Below are 20,243 nucleotides of genomic sequence, written 5' to 3' on the forward strand. Positions count from 1 at the left end.
TTGTGTGTCTGACTCTCTGCAACTAAAAACACAGATAAACATTAGTATGTTTTCGGTCAAATCCTTTAGCTGTGAATTTTAAAAAATAACTGTGAAAATGTGCAGATATGAGCTGCAAAAACACACAGATTTGTATCAAGACTCACCAGAAAGCAGCATGACAACGACGAGCGCCAACACAGCCACACGATAACGAGACATTCTTGCTTCTGAAACTGTGTCTGTGTCAGAAATGATGTTTAGACCCAGGACGGTTTGTCTTATATATCTGCTCACCTCTGAGGAGGGGAGGAGTGAAATAGGAGGAAATGGGTTGGTCTCTAATTAATTTCCAATCGTTAGTATAATGTATATTTCCGACTGGTTCAACTGGAGCTGTGTTAGTCAACCACCTGTTGATAGAAATTTTATTATTTTATTCATTCATTTATTTTATTTTAGTTTGCAGTGTTTAATCACTGCTTGCAGCTCACCATGCCGAGGAGGTTACGGGAAAAACAAGTTGTTTTCTTACAAAGGGGTTCAAATCCTATATCATTACTTTATTTCTTTATAAATCATTGCTATCCGTTTATATTTTCGAAAATGAAAGTTCATGACACAGAGCATAAAACATCCATGCTTGTCGTCTTCTGTCATTTTTAATGCTCGTTTTGGCTTCCACAACTTTCATGTGACGGATCTGCATCTATAAACATCTGAAGTTTGCTCAAAAGGTTAAACCAGAGAAAAAACACAAGACTACAGGATTATTAGTTAACTAATGGCTGTTGGTCAGATTTTTTATATACAAACGATGTCAATATATTTTAATTAATTAATAAACACCCACCCTATTAGGCGATCTTTTTAATCAGAGAAAATGTCCCATCACTCCCTTTGCTTGCCCCGCTGCTGCCTCAGTATTGCTGCTAGTTGCTTCAGCCCCTCCACCACCCCAGCATCCACATGTAGCCTCCAACGGGGGGTGATAAGTATTTTCTCATCACTCTCATCATATCTATGTAATCATATCTGGGGGAGTGACTAAGTCGGAGCTTAGACGTCAAACACTAACATGTTCTACTGGGAGCCACAGGTAAAACTGTTCCTCAACTACAACACGTGCAGTTTACAAACACTGGTCAAATTACAGTACATTACATTTAGCTGACGCTTTTATCCAAAGCGAGTTACAATAACCATGAGGGTACAAACCCAGAACAACAAGAATCAAGAAAGTACAATTTCTTCAAGAAAGCCAAACTACAAAGTGCTATAGGTAAGTGCCATTTAAGTGCTACTAAATTGTTAGTTTAAACTTTTATTCAAGGTATAGTCGGAAGAGGTGTGTTTTTAGTCTGCGGCGGAAGATTTATAGACTTTCTGCTGTCCTGATGTCATTGGGGAGCTCGTTCCACCATTTAGGAGCCAGGACAGCAAACAGTCGTGATTTTGTTGAGTGGTTAGCTCGCAGTGAGGGAGCAACAAGCCGATTGGCAGATGCAGAGCAGAGTGAACGGGCTGGGGTGTAACGTTTGACCATGTCCTGGATGTAGACTGGACCCAATCCGTTCGCAGCACGGTACGCAAGAACTAATGTTTTGAAACGGATGCGGGCAGCCACTGGTAACCAGTGAAGGGAGCGGAGGAGGGGAGTAGTGTGAGTGAATTTAGGTTAAAGACCATTCAAGCTGCTGCATTCTGGATGAGCTGCAGAGGTCGGATGGCACTAGCAGGTAGACCTGCCAGGAGGGAATCAAATCACTGGAGCTGTCTACCACCTATGGCTGAGTATCTGACCAACTCATCTGCCACAAATCATTTCCCGACTAATGATACATACAAGTAAGTTTTTGTTCTGCTGCTAAGACAAATCTCAGGCCACTTTTTTAGTTCAGTTCAAAAAGTTAGATTAACGATTTATTAACGTTTCAAAATGTCCATCAAGGATGAAGGTCAAGTATTGTTTTATACATTATATGACAGTTTAGTGTGGAGCGGATATTCTGGTACTTCAGAGTCCATGAACAAGTCGATACTGCTTTCAAATTCATGTTCTCCCTACGGCACTGAGAAACTATTAGTTCATGAGAAAACACTGAGAGCACAGGAACATTAAACTAAAAAGTCTTAAAGATATAATCCACATATATTATGGGAGACGTAACGTAGCGTAATGTACAGTAACGTAACGTCACGTAAAGTAACGTAACATAGCGTAACGCCACGTCAAGTCACGTAGCGTAACGTAGCGTAACGCCACGTCACGTAAAGTAACGTAAAGCCACGTGACGTGACGTTACGTAATGTCACGTCACTTAACGTCACGAACCGTAAAGTAACGTAACGTAATGTAGCGTAACGCCACGCCACGTCACGTAAAGTACCGTAAAGTAACGTAACGTGTCATAACTCCAGTGTGCACAGTCGTATCACTACCAAACTTCTGTCTCATGATTATAGTCCAAGGCTGAACAGCTCTATGTGTCAATATTTCCTCAGTGTCATAGCGCCACCTACTGATTCACCATGAAACAGGAAGTACTTTATAAATCCACTCTGCATTATCCAACCGGCTCCGAACTACTGACCTATGATCACAATCCTGACCTGAACACATCCATATATTAATATTAGTTCAGGGTCATAGCGCCACCTACTGATCAGTGTGAAAATTAAGTTGTTGTAACATTGTCCAATTGACACAAAATTGCTCACGCTACATCAGAGCCCTTACTTGAACAGATATATTAGTCTGTAGGTAATAATAGTGATGGCGCCACCTACTGGCAACAGGAAGTAAGCTTTGTTTTACAACTACCATTCGATTTACATAAAATGTTCACAGTGTGATGTGCAATTGATAGCGTGGACCATAATGAGCAATTAGCAGGCAAGGATCGACATTGCGTGACGGACGCAGGGAGTGAAGTGTTTGTTCTTGCCGCAGTGCGCAAAACACGTGCAATGCGGAGACGTGCGCTTGGTCATTGATCGCTCTCTCCACTAACCGCAACAGGCTTCGAAATGCCTGTGCTCGGGCCCGTTAGTGCTACAACGTAGCCCTAGTCTACCAATGTATCTATCCATCTATCTATCCATCTATCTATTCATTTATCTATATATCTATCTATCTTTAATAAGCTGAAGTCAAAAGATTATCTGCAACCACAATCACCTTCTGTCAATCAGGAAGTAACTGAACTATACTAAGCCTTTGTAAAAATAGAAAATAAAAAAATAAAAAAATAAAATAGCAAGATGTCCCCTGCTGGATTTGTTGTTTTCGTCTAAAAATCTGTTATGCATTGATGTATCAACAGATGAGGTGACTAACGTGCATCTCTATGTGTTGATCATTATTTTGGGCCTGACTCAGTGCAGGTGTCCTTGTTCTTTGCCTTTCTGGAGGGAAACTTACCCTGGAGGACTGCAGCAAGTTCCTCGTGGTTTCAGAACCACACCACCCTTTTCACATTTAAAAAATACCAGCATTGGAAATAATTATTTCTACTTCACCTTTACAAGTTTATTCTGTGTTTTTGAGATTCGCTTTTACACATCGTAGTGTGTCTTTCCTCTAGACACCAGTTTTCAGTGTTGCCCCCCCCCCCCCCTCTGTGTAATTATGTTAATTATTACACTCACCATATCCTATAAGAAGGCCTGAGGCTTTGTGCAAACCAGGAATGGGTGTTTCATGTTTGCATATTATTATCATCCTGTGAGGGCAGTATACCTCTGCTGCCTGGAGGGAGGAGAATGTAAAAATGAAACATGGAACAGTGTGGCTTATGTGTGCCCGTGTCATACTTTATTTAATAAAAAAAAGAAACGTAGCTACAATGTGGCACACTTGAGAAATGTCAGTCAATTTCAAATGGCATGGTAATGTGTTTTAGTTATGCAAAGCATGCTTGTACATTAAACACTCAATAAATACAGTTCTTCCCCTTTCTCTGGTGAACACTTCAAAAAAAGAACCTCTCTGGGGTCAAATTGGAAAATAAGTCTCAATACACAATGCGGTAGAGGGGTGGACTCACTGAGAAATACAAAACCGTTTTACAAACAATCAGGTAGACGGCATGCATACAAAAATAGATGACTATTCTCATCATTCCTTTGTAATTTACAAGACTACTTCATTATTGCCTATTGTTTTATTTTTGTGCCCTTGTTTGGAGGAAGAGCTTCCTTTCTACGTCATCCCTTGTCTTTCATGGAGAAGTACAATGTACATTCACAATCACTGAGGCACAGAACTTGTTTTACTATTTGTATACTGTAAGTACCCCAAGTCACTGTTGCTGTAGTAATGTAATATTAAATATATATATATATATATATATGTTTAACACCCTGTACACCCATGGAACAAACGTACCTAATATTCATACACACATGCATAACAAAATTTTGTGTACATCCAAAATAGCTTTGTTACCAAATCCTGTTATCGTCAAAGCCTTTCAGAGCAGCTGTACACGACTCCCCTGCATGTTGTTGCAGTGACGGGAGGTGGCCATGCATATGAGCGATGAATTACACAGCTCTCCAACAAATCTTTGACGAGGACACAAAGTGCATAAATGCCAGTCAGAAACCCTGATGAGTCCACAAGTTCATTCTGTCGAGACATCTCTTTTTGCCTTTCTGTGACAGCCCTCATCTTTAAAACGGCGAGGTCAGGCGGAGCTCCTGCGCAGTAAGTGGGGTTCAGGGAGCAGTAAAAGGAGAACAGATGGACAGGTCAAGCAGGGAAAACGATTTTTGGTGCCTTTTTATCTCCAGCGAAGGAATGCTGGCTGTGTGAGGCACAGGCAGAGGCGATACGGTCAAGGTTTTATCAACATAATGATCCTGACAGGTTACCCTAAAAAACCCAAGGACCGGTTTGTGTCTTGAAGAGGGATATTCTGCAAAAAAAAAATGGAGGTACTGATTAGGCAAATACAACACTTATATATTTATACAAATATAAACGCTCTAAACATGTTGTTATACCTTCAGTGAGCTGTTGAGGATGCGGAGGCGATGAAGCTTGTCATTTAGCAGGGGGTCATTAACTCGGCGGACAAATGAGCGCTTGTACTCCAGGCGGCTGGCTGATCTGTGATCAGCTGAGTTGGACAGACTCGTCTGCTCCAGAGCCCGATACAAGTCCCCCAGAGAGTCTGCCTGCATCCTGCAGTCCCGTCCACGACCTGCCGTGAAAGCCAAGCAACGATTAACAACAAGGATTTCTCAATAAACTGAAGTGAGGGATGAGTTTTCTTACCTTTTTTTTTTTAACAAAAAAGTATCAACACACTAAGAGTTCTTCTACTTTAAACCAAATAAAAACACTAGAGATATTCCACAAAATAATTGTAGCAGTGGATCTCTCAGCACTCCATCATATGAAAGTGCAAGCAGCCTCTCCCTGCCCACACACTGCCCACCTGCCTGCCACGAAATGGCAGAGTGCTGAAACTAATAAGGGGCTGTTGAAGGGACTTATTAATAAATATTGCACATATTCATTTTTGTTTTTTTGTGTAGTATAGGATATAAAAGCAAAACTAAAAAATGTTCAGCATTTTACTTCTCGAATTCGTCAACGTGCAGCATATTTCTAGCCATTTTGTTCTGGGCTACAATTTTTTATTATTTTATTATTATTATTCCAGATAAATCTTTTACTGTAATTATTTCCTGAAATAATACTTTTTTGTTGGATTGTGAATCTTAAAAATAGTGTCAGTCAAATCTAAACATATTTACTTTATTAAAATTGTATTTATTAAAAGCAGGTACACATATTATTAAAGATGCTGGAACCATTACTGTTTGTCATGTTTTCTTACTTTGAATAATTGTTATTAAATGCAATTCTGTTGATTGATTTATTAAAAAATCTAAATAATCCTTTCAGCTGCTTGCTACTGAACTATGATGCCCAATACAGTACCCAGCTGCAAATAAAACTAAAACTATCTTAAAATGAAAATCATTTTTTATAATTTGGATGAACTAACTATTACTTTATTTCCAATATATACAAAATCATATGTTGATATACACTGATATGACTCCTCTCTTGTTAAACATATGAATGGTCCTCATAGACTTTAAGGACCTTTATATTTTTAAATACATCATTCATTCTGTCAATATGTAATTTTCCATAACACGGGAGCCATTCTCCTACCAGCGCCCTCATGTCTCCTGTTGGGATACACCGCCCTCTGCTGGGATGATACTAACACTACACTAGAGCTGAATCGGTTGTCACTCTATTTTGTGTTTTAGAAAGAGGGTGGCAGGTTCTGAAGCGGTCTGACGCGTCCTGGCTGTGCCTTGAAATGTATCATGCTTTATTTGCTGCTTGTTTTGTGTTTGTCTCCCTTCTTCGCAGGCAACGGTGGAGGGAGTGAAGTGTAAGATAAATGAGGACAAGAAGAGAGGGGCCTAGGGCGTGCTTCTTTATCCTGTTCAGAATCCAACATTAACACTGGCTGAAAGGATTCCTCCTCGCTTCACCATCCAAACCGTGCCAAGAGGCACAATGACATCTCGATCGGGCAAGAGAGGAGAAAAGAGAGAGAAAGACAGAGTGTGTGTGTGTGAGAGAGAGAGAGTGAGAGTGAACTGCCAAGATAAATCAGTATCAAATAAGACACTAAATTTCATCTCACGTAGACAAGTGCCCTGGAGGTGTTTGAGGGGCAGCAAATGGGCTGGCTGCAAATCCAATCCAATAAAGCAATGACAGCCAGTAGACGACCTCTGACATTTGCCGGCTCTGACTCTCCTGTTAGTGGCTTTAATCGAATTACTGACGACAAATAAGTTCACTTGCTCAACACCATGCAGATGAGGAGACTGATCAAATACTTAAAAATAACAATTAGCAGGAGAGGATGAGCCCAGTGACACCTCGGGTTTCCTCTAGTGGCAGAGCCTCCGAACTCTGTCAGATGAGGTAAGTGTCCCTTTATAGCTGTTTCAGACAAGCCCATTTGAACTGGCTTTATACTGGATGTCATTTAACACTTGTGCTTGTATATAGGTGTATACTGTTAGATAACTTTCTCATACAAGACCCAGTGATCCTGAAATTGTAACAACTCATTACTTCTTGTTTATTTTGACTTCTCACACACTCCATCCCTCCAACAGGTTTGGTGGAAATCAGTTTAGAAGTTTTTGCGTAAGCCTGCTAACAAATACACCAACAAAGAACTGCAGGAGCACCTCTGAGAAATATGAACAAATGAATAATCTGTCATGAGCAAAGTTCTGAAGCTATAAAAGAAAAAAAGCTCCATTATTGTGTGTTTGATGAACTGTAGAGTTGAAACTATTAGTTACAGTTACAGTTTCCCAAAGTGAGCGCATTTCTTTGACTGTATAATTCACTGGAGCCAACCCCAGCGGTCATTGAGCCACAGGCAGAGTTCACCCTGGACAGGTCGCCAGCCAATCAGAGGGCTCACATACAGAGACAAACAACCATTCAGTTGAACATTTTCACCTCAATCAGTTTTCTATTAATCACATTACTGATTAGTCAAAAACGGGGTTTACTTCTAGTACGATTCAACTTTGTTTTAAATTTAATGGTCTATGCTTGTGGTACATGTGATGCTGACCTGTATCTCTGACCCGGTCCCGCTGGTAGTGCTGGGACTCTCTGGGATCAGCTGCAGTGGCGGCCAGGATGGCGTGGAGCCCGCTGTCCCTTGGTAGCGTGAAACTTCGAGGTTTTCCACCCACCTCTGAATCGATGCTGGACCTGAGGGGCAGAGGCAGGGCTCTGTATTGTTCCTGCAGCAGGCTGCGTGGTGCCGGCAGGGTGGACTGCCTGCGGTACTCAAACGCCAGGTGTTCCCTGTCATCAGATAGCAGGGATTCCTCCACGGGGAACGTCTGGAGGTAGTGCATCCTGGTGCTGCTCTCCATCTGGTCATGCCACGAGTTTCGATGGCTGCTCGTCTTCTGCCCGGGGGAGACGCTGTTGTTGCTGATGCTGCCTTCGTGAGGCTCCGAGTGGAACTCTTCATGAGAAGAGCGGGAATGGAACGTGTCAGAGGAGGAGAGATGGCCTCGTTTCGGTTCCAGGTACGGACTCACCTGTGTACAGACAGATTGTTAGTAAAAGAAAGCGACGGCTGCCACATAGGGTGATGTCCAGTGGGTCTATTCAACCGCAGGCTGACAAACTCACTGAGGATGCTCTGGGAAAGGTGTCATAAGGTGGTGGCGGACTGTCCTGTTTAGGCATCGAGGGCATTTCCATGTCCTCATGATCACTCTCACTCCAGTAATCTGTCATACACAAACAGATCCTGTCATATTTCTGTAACACATGCAAAACCAAGCTTATTAAATGCAATACGAAGGACTACGAGACCGTTCAGATGCTTATAGTTAGTACAAAAATCAAACTGCTGTGCCGTGTCAGAATAATCATCTGCCTGCGCCCGTGGATGACTGTTCTGAAAGGTGTAGCTGCAGCGTTGGTGTGATGTAGGTGTGATCCGTCCAAATCGGAAGGTGAGGATGAATCTAAGATGTGAGAACTTTCGGCAAAGACTTCTGGAGGTGTTAAGGATCTAATTTAACAACTTGCTTGTCCAGGAAGAAGCTTCAATGACAAACCTGCTCTCACACGCCCACCTTTGCTGGGTTCCTATATAGGCTGCTTTTAAATAACTTTATAAGGTATGAGGGGGTATCATTTCCTGTCCGTTTGTAAGAAGCAAAAGAACATGACTATATAGGAATTTAATAAACGCCTTTTAGCGCTTAAATTAGCATTTGTACAGCACATAGCAGAGAGGCTTGAATCAGATGTGAAGTGAAAGTGAAACAGGAGAGAGGAGTTGAACCCTACTTCTGCGGATCTAGAGACGGCACCTTTCTAGAAACCCAAGGACACCTTACGTTATATCATAAATAAACATATGAAATCAAGCATAAAAATCAGATTCGGAGATACAAACACCCATCAATACAACATGTGTAACACAAGAATAGTAAAAAAAAGTAAAACCAGGTTAAAAATTGGGTTTTACGCATCTAACTTTGTCAAGACACAACAAAGAGGAGACAATGTTAATTTAAGCTGAAGTGGAAAAAGTAGCTCTTCAAGTGCAAAGTGTGCAAAGCTACAGGAGCAACAAACGCAGCTAAAACACAACACCCTGACCTGTAAAGACCTGACATGATATTAAACATCCACAGTAATATGCTCATGTGTACGATTTAATAATCATGCAGAAATTATTACATAGGGAGTCATGTTTTCTAGAGACATTTTAAGCAGTGTAATGCACATATTGTCAGATTTATTTCAAACACATGAAGCCTGTAGCTCTGAGCAGCTTGTTTGCAGCATGGAGCTGAAGGAGCAAACACACCAAGTGAGGGACGAGGCAAAATAATCATCCATGCATTTGTCGTGACTTATTTGGACGTGATTTTTTACAGCGTGGCTTGTCACAGCTTTATATAACTGTAAACCAGCGACCTGTAACAGATGAAGAGTTTTTTTCCTCTTCTTTTGCAACACTGGGAAACAGCGCCTGTGACTAATCTCACCTTGGTCCTGGTGAATTTTCTCCTGCTCGGAGTAGCCTGCCACCGCCATACTGAGACGGCTCAGCCACCTGTGTGGGAGAAGAACGGGCATGACGCACGGAAGCTGGACATGCAATGAAACATCTTGTGCGTGTGCTTGTGTGTGTGTGTGTGTGTGTTGATCAATCACCTCACAGAACTGCCTGGTGTTAAGGAGAGTGGGCAGTCCAGTGGGGGGATTTAATTTCCGGCCAGGAGACGGGGTTGGGGGGGGGGGTTGTTAAATGTGGTTGCAGATGTGAGATTGTGGGAGTTTATAGAGCATGACTATCACAGCCTCATTAACTCACCGGGACATGTCGTCTACATTTTCCGCCGCGAAGTAGAAGGTTTTTATCTTCGGATGGCAAGCCTTGAAAGCGCTGAAAGGGAACCGGGGGTATATTTAAGCAAGTGTAAGAGCAGATACGGGAACATATAGCGCCCATTAACATATGAATAGACACGACTGCCAAGATAAACTGGCACATGATTGCACAAACTGCCATTCAGACTGACGCAAAACAGCAAGACTTTGCATCATTGCATAAGCAGCTCCAGTTTATTTTTGGCATGTTTAAGACAAGCAAACAAACATAATTATGAAACACAATGATTTTCAGAAACCCCTGAATTTGTTGGCATTCAACCTATTAGTGAACAATAAGCCAATACATGATAAATGGTATGTTTTTATACAACTCACACACGCATTCATGCAGCACTTCTGTACCCAGTGCTTTTGTATTACACACCTTTCATACACTGTCAGCCGTCAGGGGCCATTTGGGGTTCAGTATCTTGCCTAAGAACACTTCTGAATGCAGACTGGAGGTGCCGGGGATCGAACCACCGACCCTCCGCTTTATCTCTTGCCACCCAAAAATGGTTAACAGCTATTTTCCAACCGATATGCGGTTAATAATATGCTGAACTAGCTAGGTGGGATTTTTAAGAACTTTCTTTGGGATTACACTTTAACTTTATAAAATTGATTTAATAATTACATATTTTTCCTTAAAAACAGTAGAGCCAGTGAAGGTGGTTATGTACCGTTCTCCCTGTGTTACTAAACGCTCGTTATCATGAATATCAGTGCCCTTACACATCTCTGATTTTATTCATCAAGAGCCACAAATAATTCAGGGGAAATCAGGAAAATGATTAAAAAAAAAAAAAACTCAGAAAGAAAGAGAGAAAAGTTAAAAATGGATTACTGGACCAGCCACACCAACATTTTATGAGTTCATCCCTGACCCATTCCACATCCTTCCACCAGGTTTTGTGGTAATCGGTCCAGTTTTCTTGCTATCTAACAAACATCTTGTTCTTCATAAAGTCTCTGCCTTTGGCTTTGTGAATCACTATCAAGACTTTTGCATCTAGTTCTGTCAAACTTTGAGGCTAAATGGAAAACATCAATTGTAGGTTTGATAAAAAAAATACTCACAACTTCCTCCTGCACTCAGTGGCCCGGTCGATCTTAAACTCTGGGAGGCTGACGAAGCCCTCTGCCTTCTCATCCTGTGACAAGCAAAAGCAAAGTGAAATCAAAACGCCACATAATGAAAACCCCCAAAATTCTGTGATTTGTTCTTTCAAAAAAAGAATTTAAAGAAGATATTCACCTCCTCATTCATGTACCAGTACAGGCAGGTGTCTTTCAGGATGAACCAGTACTTCTTCCACTTCTGTGAAAAATATGTTTTAGCATCCTTCTTTTTCCACAGCCAGCCCTCACAGTCGCCCTGACCCAAGTCCCTGCAGGAAATCCGTCGCTTGCTGATTGAAGACATGGGGCTTTCAACTGCAGGGGAACAGAACAGACGGGGGGGGTCAGAAAACATGCCTCGTGAAGCCCCTGCTCATGTTTGGATTCATGTCAAACACCTTGAAAGAAACGCTCCTACCTTTACTCTTCTTCTTTGACCTGGACAGCAGTGAGGACCGCTCAAACACCTGCAATGTAAAAACAAAACAGAATGACGACATGCAGACGGATTCTGTGCTCAGCTCGTGCTTCTTTTTTTTTTAAACTAGCTCCCAACAAAATATTTGACTTTTCACCGACACCGAGGTACTGACATGGTAGAGGGACGCAGAGTCCGAGCTGGATGTGGACAGGGACACTTCCATCTGAAGGGCGGGGATGAGCGTGTAATGGGTGGGGCTCCCTCGTCGCTCCGTCTTCCTCCTGTTCTGACTCAGGCTGCGTCCCAGCAGGAAGTCCTCGGCCTGTGTCTTATCTTCGCTCGCGAAACGCAGCAAGGAATTTTCTGCAGGGACACAACAAAAGCCATCGCTCAGTTCTGCACAAACTTTATAAAATATAAAATACACTTTGAAATCCATATCAAATGTTTTGTACAGTTCTGCTGCACACAAATGAACTGATAAAACGATGTAAGTCCCGTCTGCCTGTGATCAGATAATGTGGACATTTCAAAAGATTTCCTTTACAACATTAAAAGGTGTTAAAAACCTACAGAGGAAAGCTGTTGTCAGGCAGAAGGGCCTCAAAAGTTCCTAATACTGTCTCGGTAGATAAATATAGCTCCGTCACTTTATTGAAATGCCCAAAGGAGCAACATATCAGCAGCATCCCCAGAGGAAACAGACACATCACTCAGGCCCATCTTTGAGACTGAAATAAAGCAAATTCAGTCTCCTCCCACTCCATTTGCCACCTAGCACAACAAAATGCGAACATCTCAGGGAAAAATACATTCCTGCCGTTGCCAAAGCAACAGTGCACTTTTTATATCCAAAACAGCAAGAGCAAGAAGGAGAGAACCGGGGGAAGAGAGGGATGGAGGGAGAAAAGGAGCAGTGATAGATTACTAATGTACGGAGGAGATGGAGGCAGGAGCAGATCTCCAGCATGTTATCAGCTTTGACAGGCCATGCTCATCCTTCTACTTTTTGGCTCACGGATCTGAGAGGGTGAGGATATTATGAGATATCCGCCCCCTCACCTCAGCTCGCTCTGTCCCTCTCTGTCCTCCTTCTCTCTCTGCCTCCCTTTCTTTTTTTTTCCGCTCTCTCCCACGGCCTCCCACTCACCTCTCCGGCTCTCTCTCTTCAGCTTGGCCGGGTCTTCGTTGTCTCCCACCCAGTTGTATTCCACTGGCATTGAGATGGGCCTGAGCCTGCCTGGAGCACAGGGAACGTCAATATCACAAAGCTGCCCACACACACACACACACACGCACAAACATCATCAAACAGCTGCAGACATCTTAAATACATCTCAAAAACATGCAGACGACAAATTTACAGGGCTTTGAGCTCTTGCCTCTCACGACTGAGTCCTCGGATGAAGGAGGCCAAGACAAGGTCTTACCATAGGTGGGAGTGCTCCCCCTGCGGACTGATGACACCTCTGGGTTCTGGTCATACTCGTAACAGTACAGTATAGCATCCTCCTCCACCAGAGGAAACCGTCGGCGACACTCCTGGTCCAGGTAGGAGTTTGGTGAATCAGATCCTTCTGCGACGTGGTCGTCCGATTGAGGATCGTCACCTGCCAGATTTCCCTTGTCGTCTCTGCCATAACGGGAAGTGGGAAAGTCATTTTAATGTTGCTGAAGACCTGGACTAATGAGTGAGAAAAAATGAGCAATGGCAATTTCAGAAAATACTGGAGGAAAAAAAACAGCTACTTTAAAGGATAGTGGCAGTATCTGCTCTGGTCAACAAATCCCATGAAAAGACCAAAATCAACATCTCTCAATTCTTTGAGAGAGTCTGTGGCTCTCAGCCCCAATGCCCATTTGTTCTTAGTGAAGATGTAAACATTTTAAACGAGAACATAAATATATCGTCATTGTTTTTTAACAATTTCAAACAATATTTCTTAAATCATTTTTAGCAAACATTACTCAAACACTAGAAAACAGAGCACTCCCAGGGAACTAATACATAATTGGTTCTATTTTATTTTTATAATACTTTTAGTATTTTAATTTGTTCATTCCTGCAAAAACAGTTTTTAAAATAGGATCTTTTGAATCATGCATTGTTTGCATCCATGTTTGCGTGCTCTTCATTGCCTTAGTTCACTCAGACAACTCACGTTCAAACGTTTATTGCAGCATTAGAACAGGTTTAGTGTTTGGCGTCTAGGCTCCAACTTAATCACTCCCCCATATGATTACACAGGAATGATGGGAGTGATGAGCAAATACTTGTAACCCCCCGTTGGAGCCTGCAGGTGGATGCTGGGGTGGTGGAGGGGCTGAAGCAACTGGTAGCAATACTGCAGCCGCAGTGCGAGCAAAGGGGATGATGGGAAATTTCTGTTTGATTAAATAGACTACCTGATAAGGTGGGTGTGTCACATGATTGGAGCAGCGCAGCTCGAGTTGGCTTCCCTGAACTTGCTCGCAGGCGTCGCTCCATTTATTGCAACTTTTTTGAAGGTTAGCACCACCACCTTTTAGTCGTTGGAAAACATGAAACTCGTGGCAGGAGTGTGTATCAAATTACCCATTTGTTGGCACACATGCATGCGTGTCCTTGTGCAACAGCATCATACCAACAAAGAGGGAAGAAAGTGTGCGAGTTCACCTAGGGGTGTACGGCTCGGCAGGAGGCGGGGGTATGAAGAGGTCCTGCAGGGCACAGCTACTCCTCCTGGATGGCGTGCTTAAAGTGCTGGTGGGCGTGGCGACGCTGCTGCTGGGACTCTGGGGGAAGATTGGCTGTGTGAGCGTGATCATGTGTGTGTGTGTGTGTGTGTGTGTGTGTGTGTGTGTGTGTGTGTGTGGGTGTGGGTGTGTGTGTGTGTGTGTGTGTGTGTGTGCGGTAAAGAAAGGGGAGAGAGAGTGAGACAGGCAGACAGAGAGAGAGGAAGGAGAGGAACAGTTACAGGGATTGATACATAGAAAATTTGGAGTTCAGCAGTTCAGTCAGTCAGTCTGGGGCTGTTCGTTCGGTTCAGACTGTGCCGCCGAGCATCTCAACCGTGAAATCCGTGCACTGTATGTTTCTGATGCTCCAGTTCTAACTGGTGCACACGAAAGGACAGGTTGGTGTGCGGCTGAGTTGTCCCTCTCATTCAGGTCAAGGAAAATCTGGTCATAACCTACATAGTCTGTTAAATACAGCCCATGGACACAGATTTAACTCTAATACCTTTGTAGCAATATATGAATGTAATATCTTTTTAATCACTTTTGTCTCTTGCCTCATTTTTTTTATATCAAAGTAGCAGGATGACAAATCAGCAAAGTCACTTGAATAGTCAGAGAGATATCGACGAATCACAAGAGTCAGTGATAAAACATGGACTCTAAATGAAGAAGAGCTGAAATTGAGAATACTAATTTATCACTGCTCAAACTATGCTAATATATAACTTGCCACTGACTAATATCAGAGATGTACTCGGAGATACACTCCCCCGTAAAACCATTAAGCATGTCGGAGTTTCTACAAGGCTTCAGAACAGAAAATGTTTCAATCTCCATGTTCGTCTTTCCACTTTTTGTCCTTAAAAAAAATGCCGGCAGGAGAGTGAATTCGATTTAGGTGGAGAAGAGGGATGTGAGAATGTGGAAGGGGGGAGAAGGAGGCTGAGCTGGACGATTACGCCTCAGGGCCTCGGGGGGAGGGGGGGGCATTTTCTCTGGCCTGGGACTCAAAAGAAAGGCTGGACTACTTTTACGCATTCCCTCTCATTTCCACCCATTCTGGCTCAGGCGCACAATCCTAATAATGTAATTGCTTTGGCCAAAGTAGGACAGCAGATGCCACTTAGAGCTGAAATGTTAACTTGTGAGGGAATGATGCTGGAACCTTCAACCAATTAGTCACAAGTTTTGGTCCCGAAAAAAGAGGTGGTTGCAATAAAGGCAATACCAGTGCAATGCAGTGCAACTCCCAAAACAGCTCATAGTGCAAAGTTATCTTTATGAAATTTGAACACTGTGAGTTTTGTAGTACTAAATTGTTTTGGATTGCATGCTGTTGTAAAAGCCCATTTTCACTTTGTACTCTATTTATGGAATCACGGAGGATTTTGGTGTCTAACTTCAAAAGTCTGTGGAGTCTGGAGTATTTTTAACTTGAAAAGCAACAGAGGAACAAAGACATACTGTACACTCAAAAAAACCGGAGATCACACTCACACAGAAAAAAAGATGGACCGACGTGTGTGTGTGTGTGTGTGTGTGTGTGTGTGTGTGTGTGTGTGTGTGTGTGTGTGTGTGTGTGTGTGTGTGTGTGTGTGTGTGTGTGTGTGTGTGTGTGTGTGTGTGTGTGTGTGTGTGTGGAGCAGGAAAGCAGATGTACCTGCAGAGCCAGCGGTTTCCATCTCATGTTTTTGAGCAGAGCAGGGGTGGAGGTGAGCGTGCTCTGCGGGCGTTTCTTCAGCGTCAGGGTCACACCTGCAGGGTCCCCGCGCAACAAGTTCACTAGGTTCTTCAACTGCCAGCCCACCTAACAAACAGCAACACGAAGTGAGTTTCCTCCACACACAAACGCAGACGACAGAAATAAGAAGCTGATGTTTCGCAATTAACCTCCAATTGGTATCGTAAACCGTGTATAAAGACGGACGACATAACATCTCCACAAAAATGAAGCCAAAGCATCTCAATTGCCACCTGGTGGCTGGCTGCAATATAGGTCATAAACCCTGCCTCCTCCATGTTGGTGGATGGACCAAACATCAGGTCAAATATATATTTCTCAAATAAATGTTTCTCAATGAGGGTTTCTGTCATTTAGTTAGTTCTTATCGCGGTGTTTGTTAAATTTTACATTTTTCTGGTAGTTTATTTACTTTAAGCTAAAATAGGCTGAAATGTCATGATTGACTTGTAAGTGGTCAAGCGTGTGTATTGGCGGGACCTTGGAACCATTGCTCAACACCATTTGGAAGGATCTATGGATTCAACATGTATCCAGTTCATAAAAATGTTATATCTGCTCCTCTAAATAGAGCAGATTTAACATATATATGTATTTGTTTTTCATATAGTTCACACCCTCTCTAACATGAAGCGGAACACTCCGGTCTTATTCAACCATCATATTCAAGGTGCTGCTGTGGTCATTGTAACGATACATGTGAGTCCTGATGGTTGGGACCTGAGGCACAGTCCCGAGGCCTCACGGTAATGAGGATGTTTCATGCAAAGCTAGGAGCCAAAGGGCATCTTGTACAGCTCCTGGGACGACAATCTGCGGGCGCTGTCATGATGTGGAAAGCGCCCAGTGTTGTGTGTTGTTAACAGCTGCATGCCTTGTAAATAGTCTTTAACCCAGTTTAGATGATATTTGGCACAAAAAACATCGCGCCCAGAGGAACACTGTCTGCTGCTGAACCAAATATGCCAGGTCCAGTTTGGGGAGGAAATATCCTCTCTTGCTTGGCTGGCTTCACTGAGTTTCACTACATCTTGTGTTTTCCATGCAGCCGGAGTCTGGGCATTTTACAGGCAATGACCTCCCAATCACTCTGTTCCTTTCCAAGTCATTTTTCACTGTGACAGCCACTACACAGAGAGGGCATTAAAGAGACAGGCAGACTGAAACAGCTTGTCTAGGGCTCTGCCACTTTAAAGTTTCTGCTTTAAGGTCAAGTGTGTAAGATTTTGGTGAAAGGGGTCTATTGGCAGAAATTGAATATAAAATAATCCTAGTGATGTTTTTCACTAGTGTGTTTCATCTAAATTGTACGAATTGTTGTTTTCTTTACCATAGAATGGTCCCTTTATATTTAAATACTTTATATTTACATCATGAGCACGTCCTCTCTACGGAGGCCCCCATGTTTTTTTTACCATCGTTCAGACAAAACACCCTTTGAGTTTTTATGACAACTTTCATGTTTGGAAGGGAAGGGTGAGGTGAGGGGCATTCAGCTGCAACGTGCAACTTCACCACTAGATTCTACACACTGAACCTTAAAGGTGTTTCTTATAAAACATTGTGTCTCTGTTTTTTATCATTTCATTATATTTCCCTTTCATTCTGGTGACAATCTCCAGTGTTAAACAGTTAACGTCTGGAGCATTGAAGCCTTCCCCATTTATTGACCAATCCTGCACCTATTGTTACCTGGTTTTATTTATTTCTGAAATTCAGTCTTAAAATCTTTTACAGGAATAATTTTCCATCTATATACATGTTATAACATTTTCAAAGCCTTTGCCTCACAGGACTTTTCCTTCATTCATTTTCTTCGATCTGTGGAAAATGATGCTCAAATCAAAGTTTCCCATAAGCACCGGCTGTCACACAAAATGAAAGCATTTGCAGACGACTCCTTTCTGACTGTTTCAAAGTCATGTCCCTGCCACTTTTTTATTATCTTACTTTTCTAACCAGATGAAGGATGGATCTTAAATTATTAGAAAAACAAGCTGAACAAACAGCTGCTCTCACATCTTTTAAAAAAACTATTTCTGTCCTTGCTTTTCTTTTAAGTGCTTCTCTTCTATGTTTTAATTTTCTTGTGAGAGAATCCTGGGCCGCCACAGACACATGTAGTGTTCAGTGCAGTCATCACCTTGTTTGTCCAAAGGTTTCTTCTTGGCTGATGCACAACCTTAATGTGTTGGGATCACCTGATCTTAAATTAAATGTATTGAATTAAATGTATTAACAGCACTAAAGCTGCTTATGGCAGCCATTATGAGTGAGAGTGCAGTTTCGGATGAGCAGACATGTCTGAGTTTACAGTTTGACATCACATATACTTAAGATGTCAAATTCACTCAGCTGCTGCTCATGTCAGCAACATAAGACAGGACCGTGCATCACTCTGTCACGCACAACCCCTCCAGCATCCACAAGGGAACACATACTGTATGCTTCACTTCCATACCACATACTGAAACAATTCAGTAAACACAATACAGAAATATTAACTCCACACAGTTTTTTTCTAGCTACTATTAATGACATTTATGTATTTTACTGTTTTGTACTGACATTAGATGATACGCGGTAGGCGCTGACAGATGTCAATCATGCTACCACTTTGAAAAGCTGCTGTCAGTCAAACTGTAAATGAGAGCTGAATGTTTAATAAACATAAATGATGGCTCTGTTTCATTTTGGCTCCTTCCAGGATGCTGGTAATGTGCAGTCATGGTCTATGTGATGGAGATCAGTGAGCTGACAGAGATGTCTTTGGCTCAAACATTGACTGCAACTTGTCCGTGGATAATAGAGATGAGCAGTGCAACTTGACACTGTTTAATGACACATGATTCAGATGGTTCATCTTTGCAGGGCGTATTTAAAACAGTGGAAAAAACTCAAATTACATGTCTCGTGTGTGTGAAGATTTATCGTCTCAGCCAGAGACTTGGTTTATCACATCTTTTGCAAGCGTAAGGTCTGTGCTTCAACCTTGGTTGCTATGGCAACTGCCACTGGGCACTGGGCATAGTTTGACCATTAGTGTCAGACATTGGACGATTGCTTTTAGGGCCTACTTGTTAGTGACCTGTATTGTGTAATACCATGTAAACTAACCAACGAGGATTACGAAAAGTCAGGGCAGGATAATGAAAACACTGAGCCATCATTATTTTATCTTTCTATGACATGTCAAAATGTCTGCTGTAAACAAAATGTTGTACAGTAAAAAGAACATGCAGTGACAGTGAGACGAACATGTCTCTTTAAAAATGGCTGCATTCAGTGGGTGAGTCGAGAGACTGAAATGAACCTGACTTGAGCTGTGTAATTATCATACGTCTGGCTGGTCCACACACAAGCAGTAATTATTTCAGACAAAGGGTGCTATATTTAAATTGTGCAACACGGGAAGTTTTTGTTTTCATCGGCAGTGAATTTACACACGATGCTCTGTGCACTTCAGTAACAAGCAGTTTCAAAAATATTTCAAACAATTATGGCTCAGCTCGAGTTGCTTGAGTTGAATTTGCTATGCTATACCTCTTACACTAATATGGGGTGTCGTTGTGGCTAAGAAGCTTAAGTCAGCAACCATAAATGACAAAGGCACTAGTCCAAGCCCATTCCCCATCTTTGGTTCCCTTGGTACTGCTATTTCTTACTGTGTATCTCCAATAAAGGCATAAAATGTCTCCACCAACTGTTAAAAAAACATAAGGAAGTTTATTTAGTTCTTTGTTAAGGGGTTTAGGTGTAGTGTTAGGCGTAGAGCGAGGTTATAGGGAAAGACTGACGACACTCCACACGCAGAGGACAACTGCAGTGGACTGGTGCCCATCCAACAAACCTCCGTCCAAGACGAGACCTTTCCTGACCCAGAGCACGGACTCTATTCACGGCACGTATTCACTATGCACAGGGATACTTCCCATCACTTATGAACTTAAACTACAGCAGCGTCTGAGCTGGCCAAGCTCGGAGCCTGGCGTGGCCGAAGGGGACGCATCAGAGACCGGGTCGGGGTTCACAAGCCCACTGGTGGAAGACGTCGGAAAGTTCTGCTGAAGAGCGTGAGTAATCCATGACCTCCCTAGTCAGTTATTCTGCCTACATGTAGGTAAGTGAGGCAGACGATACAAGTAAACTGCATACACCGCAAGGACTGAATTAAACGTTGCAAGGTGAATGTGAAGGAGCTATGAGAGTAGGACGAACATGTAATAATAGCAAGCCAGTTCATTTCGCCTTGTAAAACCAACAGTATCCTTAAATTCAAT

The 20,243-nt window shown here is 42.5% G+C and overlaps 1 protein-coding gene across 6 annotated transcripts in view; it reads right to left on the reverse strand.

Annotated features, from left to right (window-relative positions):
• Nucleotides 1–4,432: 4,432 nt before the first annotated feature.
• LOC117773969 (connector enhancer of kinase suppressor of ras 2-like) overlaps nucleotides 4,433–20,243 on the reverse strand; it is a 29,610-nt gene continuing 13,799 nt past the window's right edge. For 2 of the 6 annotated variants that reach the window (XM_034605924.1, XM_034605926.1), the window contains exons 9-22: nucleotides 15,883–16,029; nucleotides 14,158–14,291; nucleotides 12,932–13,134; nucleotides 12,652–12,741; nucleotides 11,674–11,864; nucleotides 11,499–11,547; nucleotides 11,217–11,395; nucleotides 11,039–11,112; nucleotides 9,900–9,971; nucleotides 9,571–9,638; nucleotides 8,195–8,295; nucleotides 7,620–8,100; nucleotides 4,990–5,189; nucleotides 4,433–4,901 (exon numbers count right to left, since the gene is read on the reverse strand). In XM_034605924.1, the coding sequence (XP_034461815.1) occupies nucleotides 4,854–4,901; nucleotides 4,990–5,189; nucleotides 7,620–8,100; nucleotides 8,195–8,295; nucleotides 9,571–9,638; nucleotides 9,900–9,971; nucleotides 11,039–11,112; nucleotides 11,217–11,395; nucleotides 11,499–11,547; nucleotides 11,674–11,864; nucleotides 12,652–12,741; nucleotides 12,932–13,134; nucleotides 14,158–14,291; nucleotides 15,883–16,029 (2,037 nt within the window). In that variant the 3' untranslated portion in view covers nucleotides 4,433–4,853. The remainder of the gene's footprint in view (nucleotides 4,902–4,989; nucleotides 5,190–7,619; nucleotides 8,101–8,194; nucleotides 8,296–9,570; nucleotides 9,639–9,899; nucleotides 9,972–11,038; nucleotides 11,113–11,216; nucleotides 11,396–11,498; nucleotides 11,548–11,673; nucleotides 11,865–12,651; nucleotides 12,742–12,931; nucleotides 13,135–14,157; nucleotides 14,292–15,882; nucleotides 16,030–20,243) is intronic. The other 4 variants (XM_034605927.1, XM_034605925.1, XM_034605929.1 and 1 more) reach the window with 2 other exon arrangements.

The sequence above is a fragment of the Hippoglossus hippoglossus genome, chromosome 14, assembly GCF_009819705.1.
Source record: "Hippoglossus hippoglossus isolate fHipHip1 chromosome 14, fHipHip1.pri, whole genome shotgun sequence".
In the NCBI taxonomy this organism is placed as follows: Eukaryota; Metazoa; Chordata; class Actinopteri; order Pleuronectiformes; family Pleuronectidae; genus Hippoglossus; species Hippoglossus hippoglossus.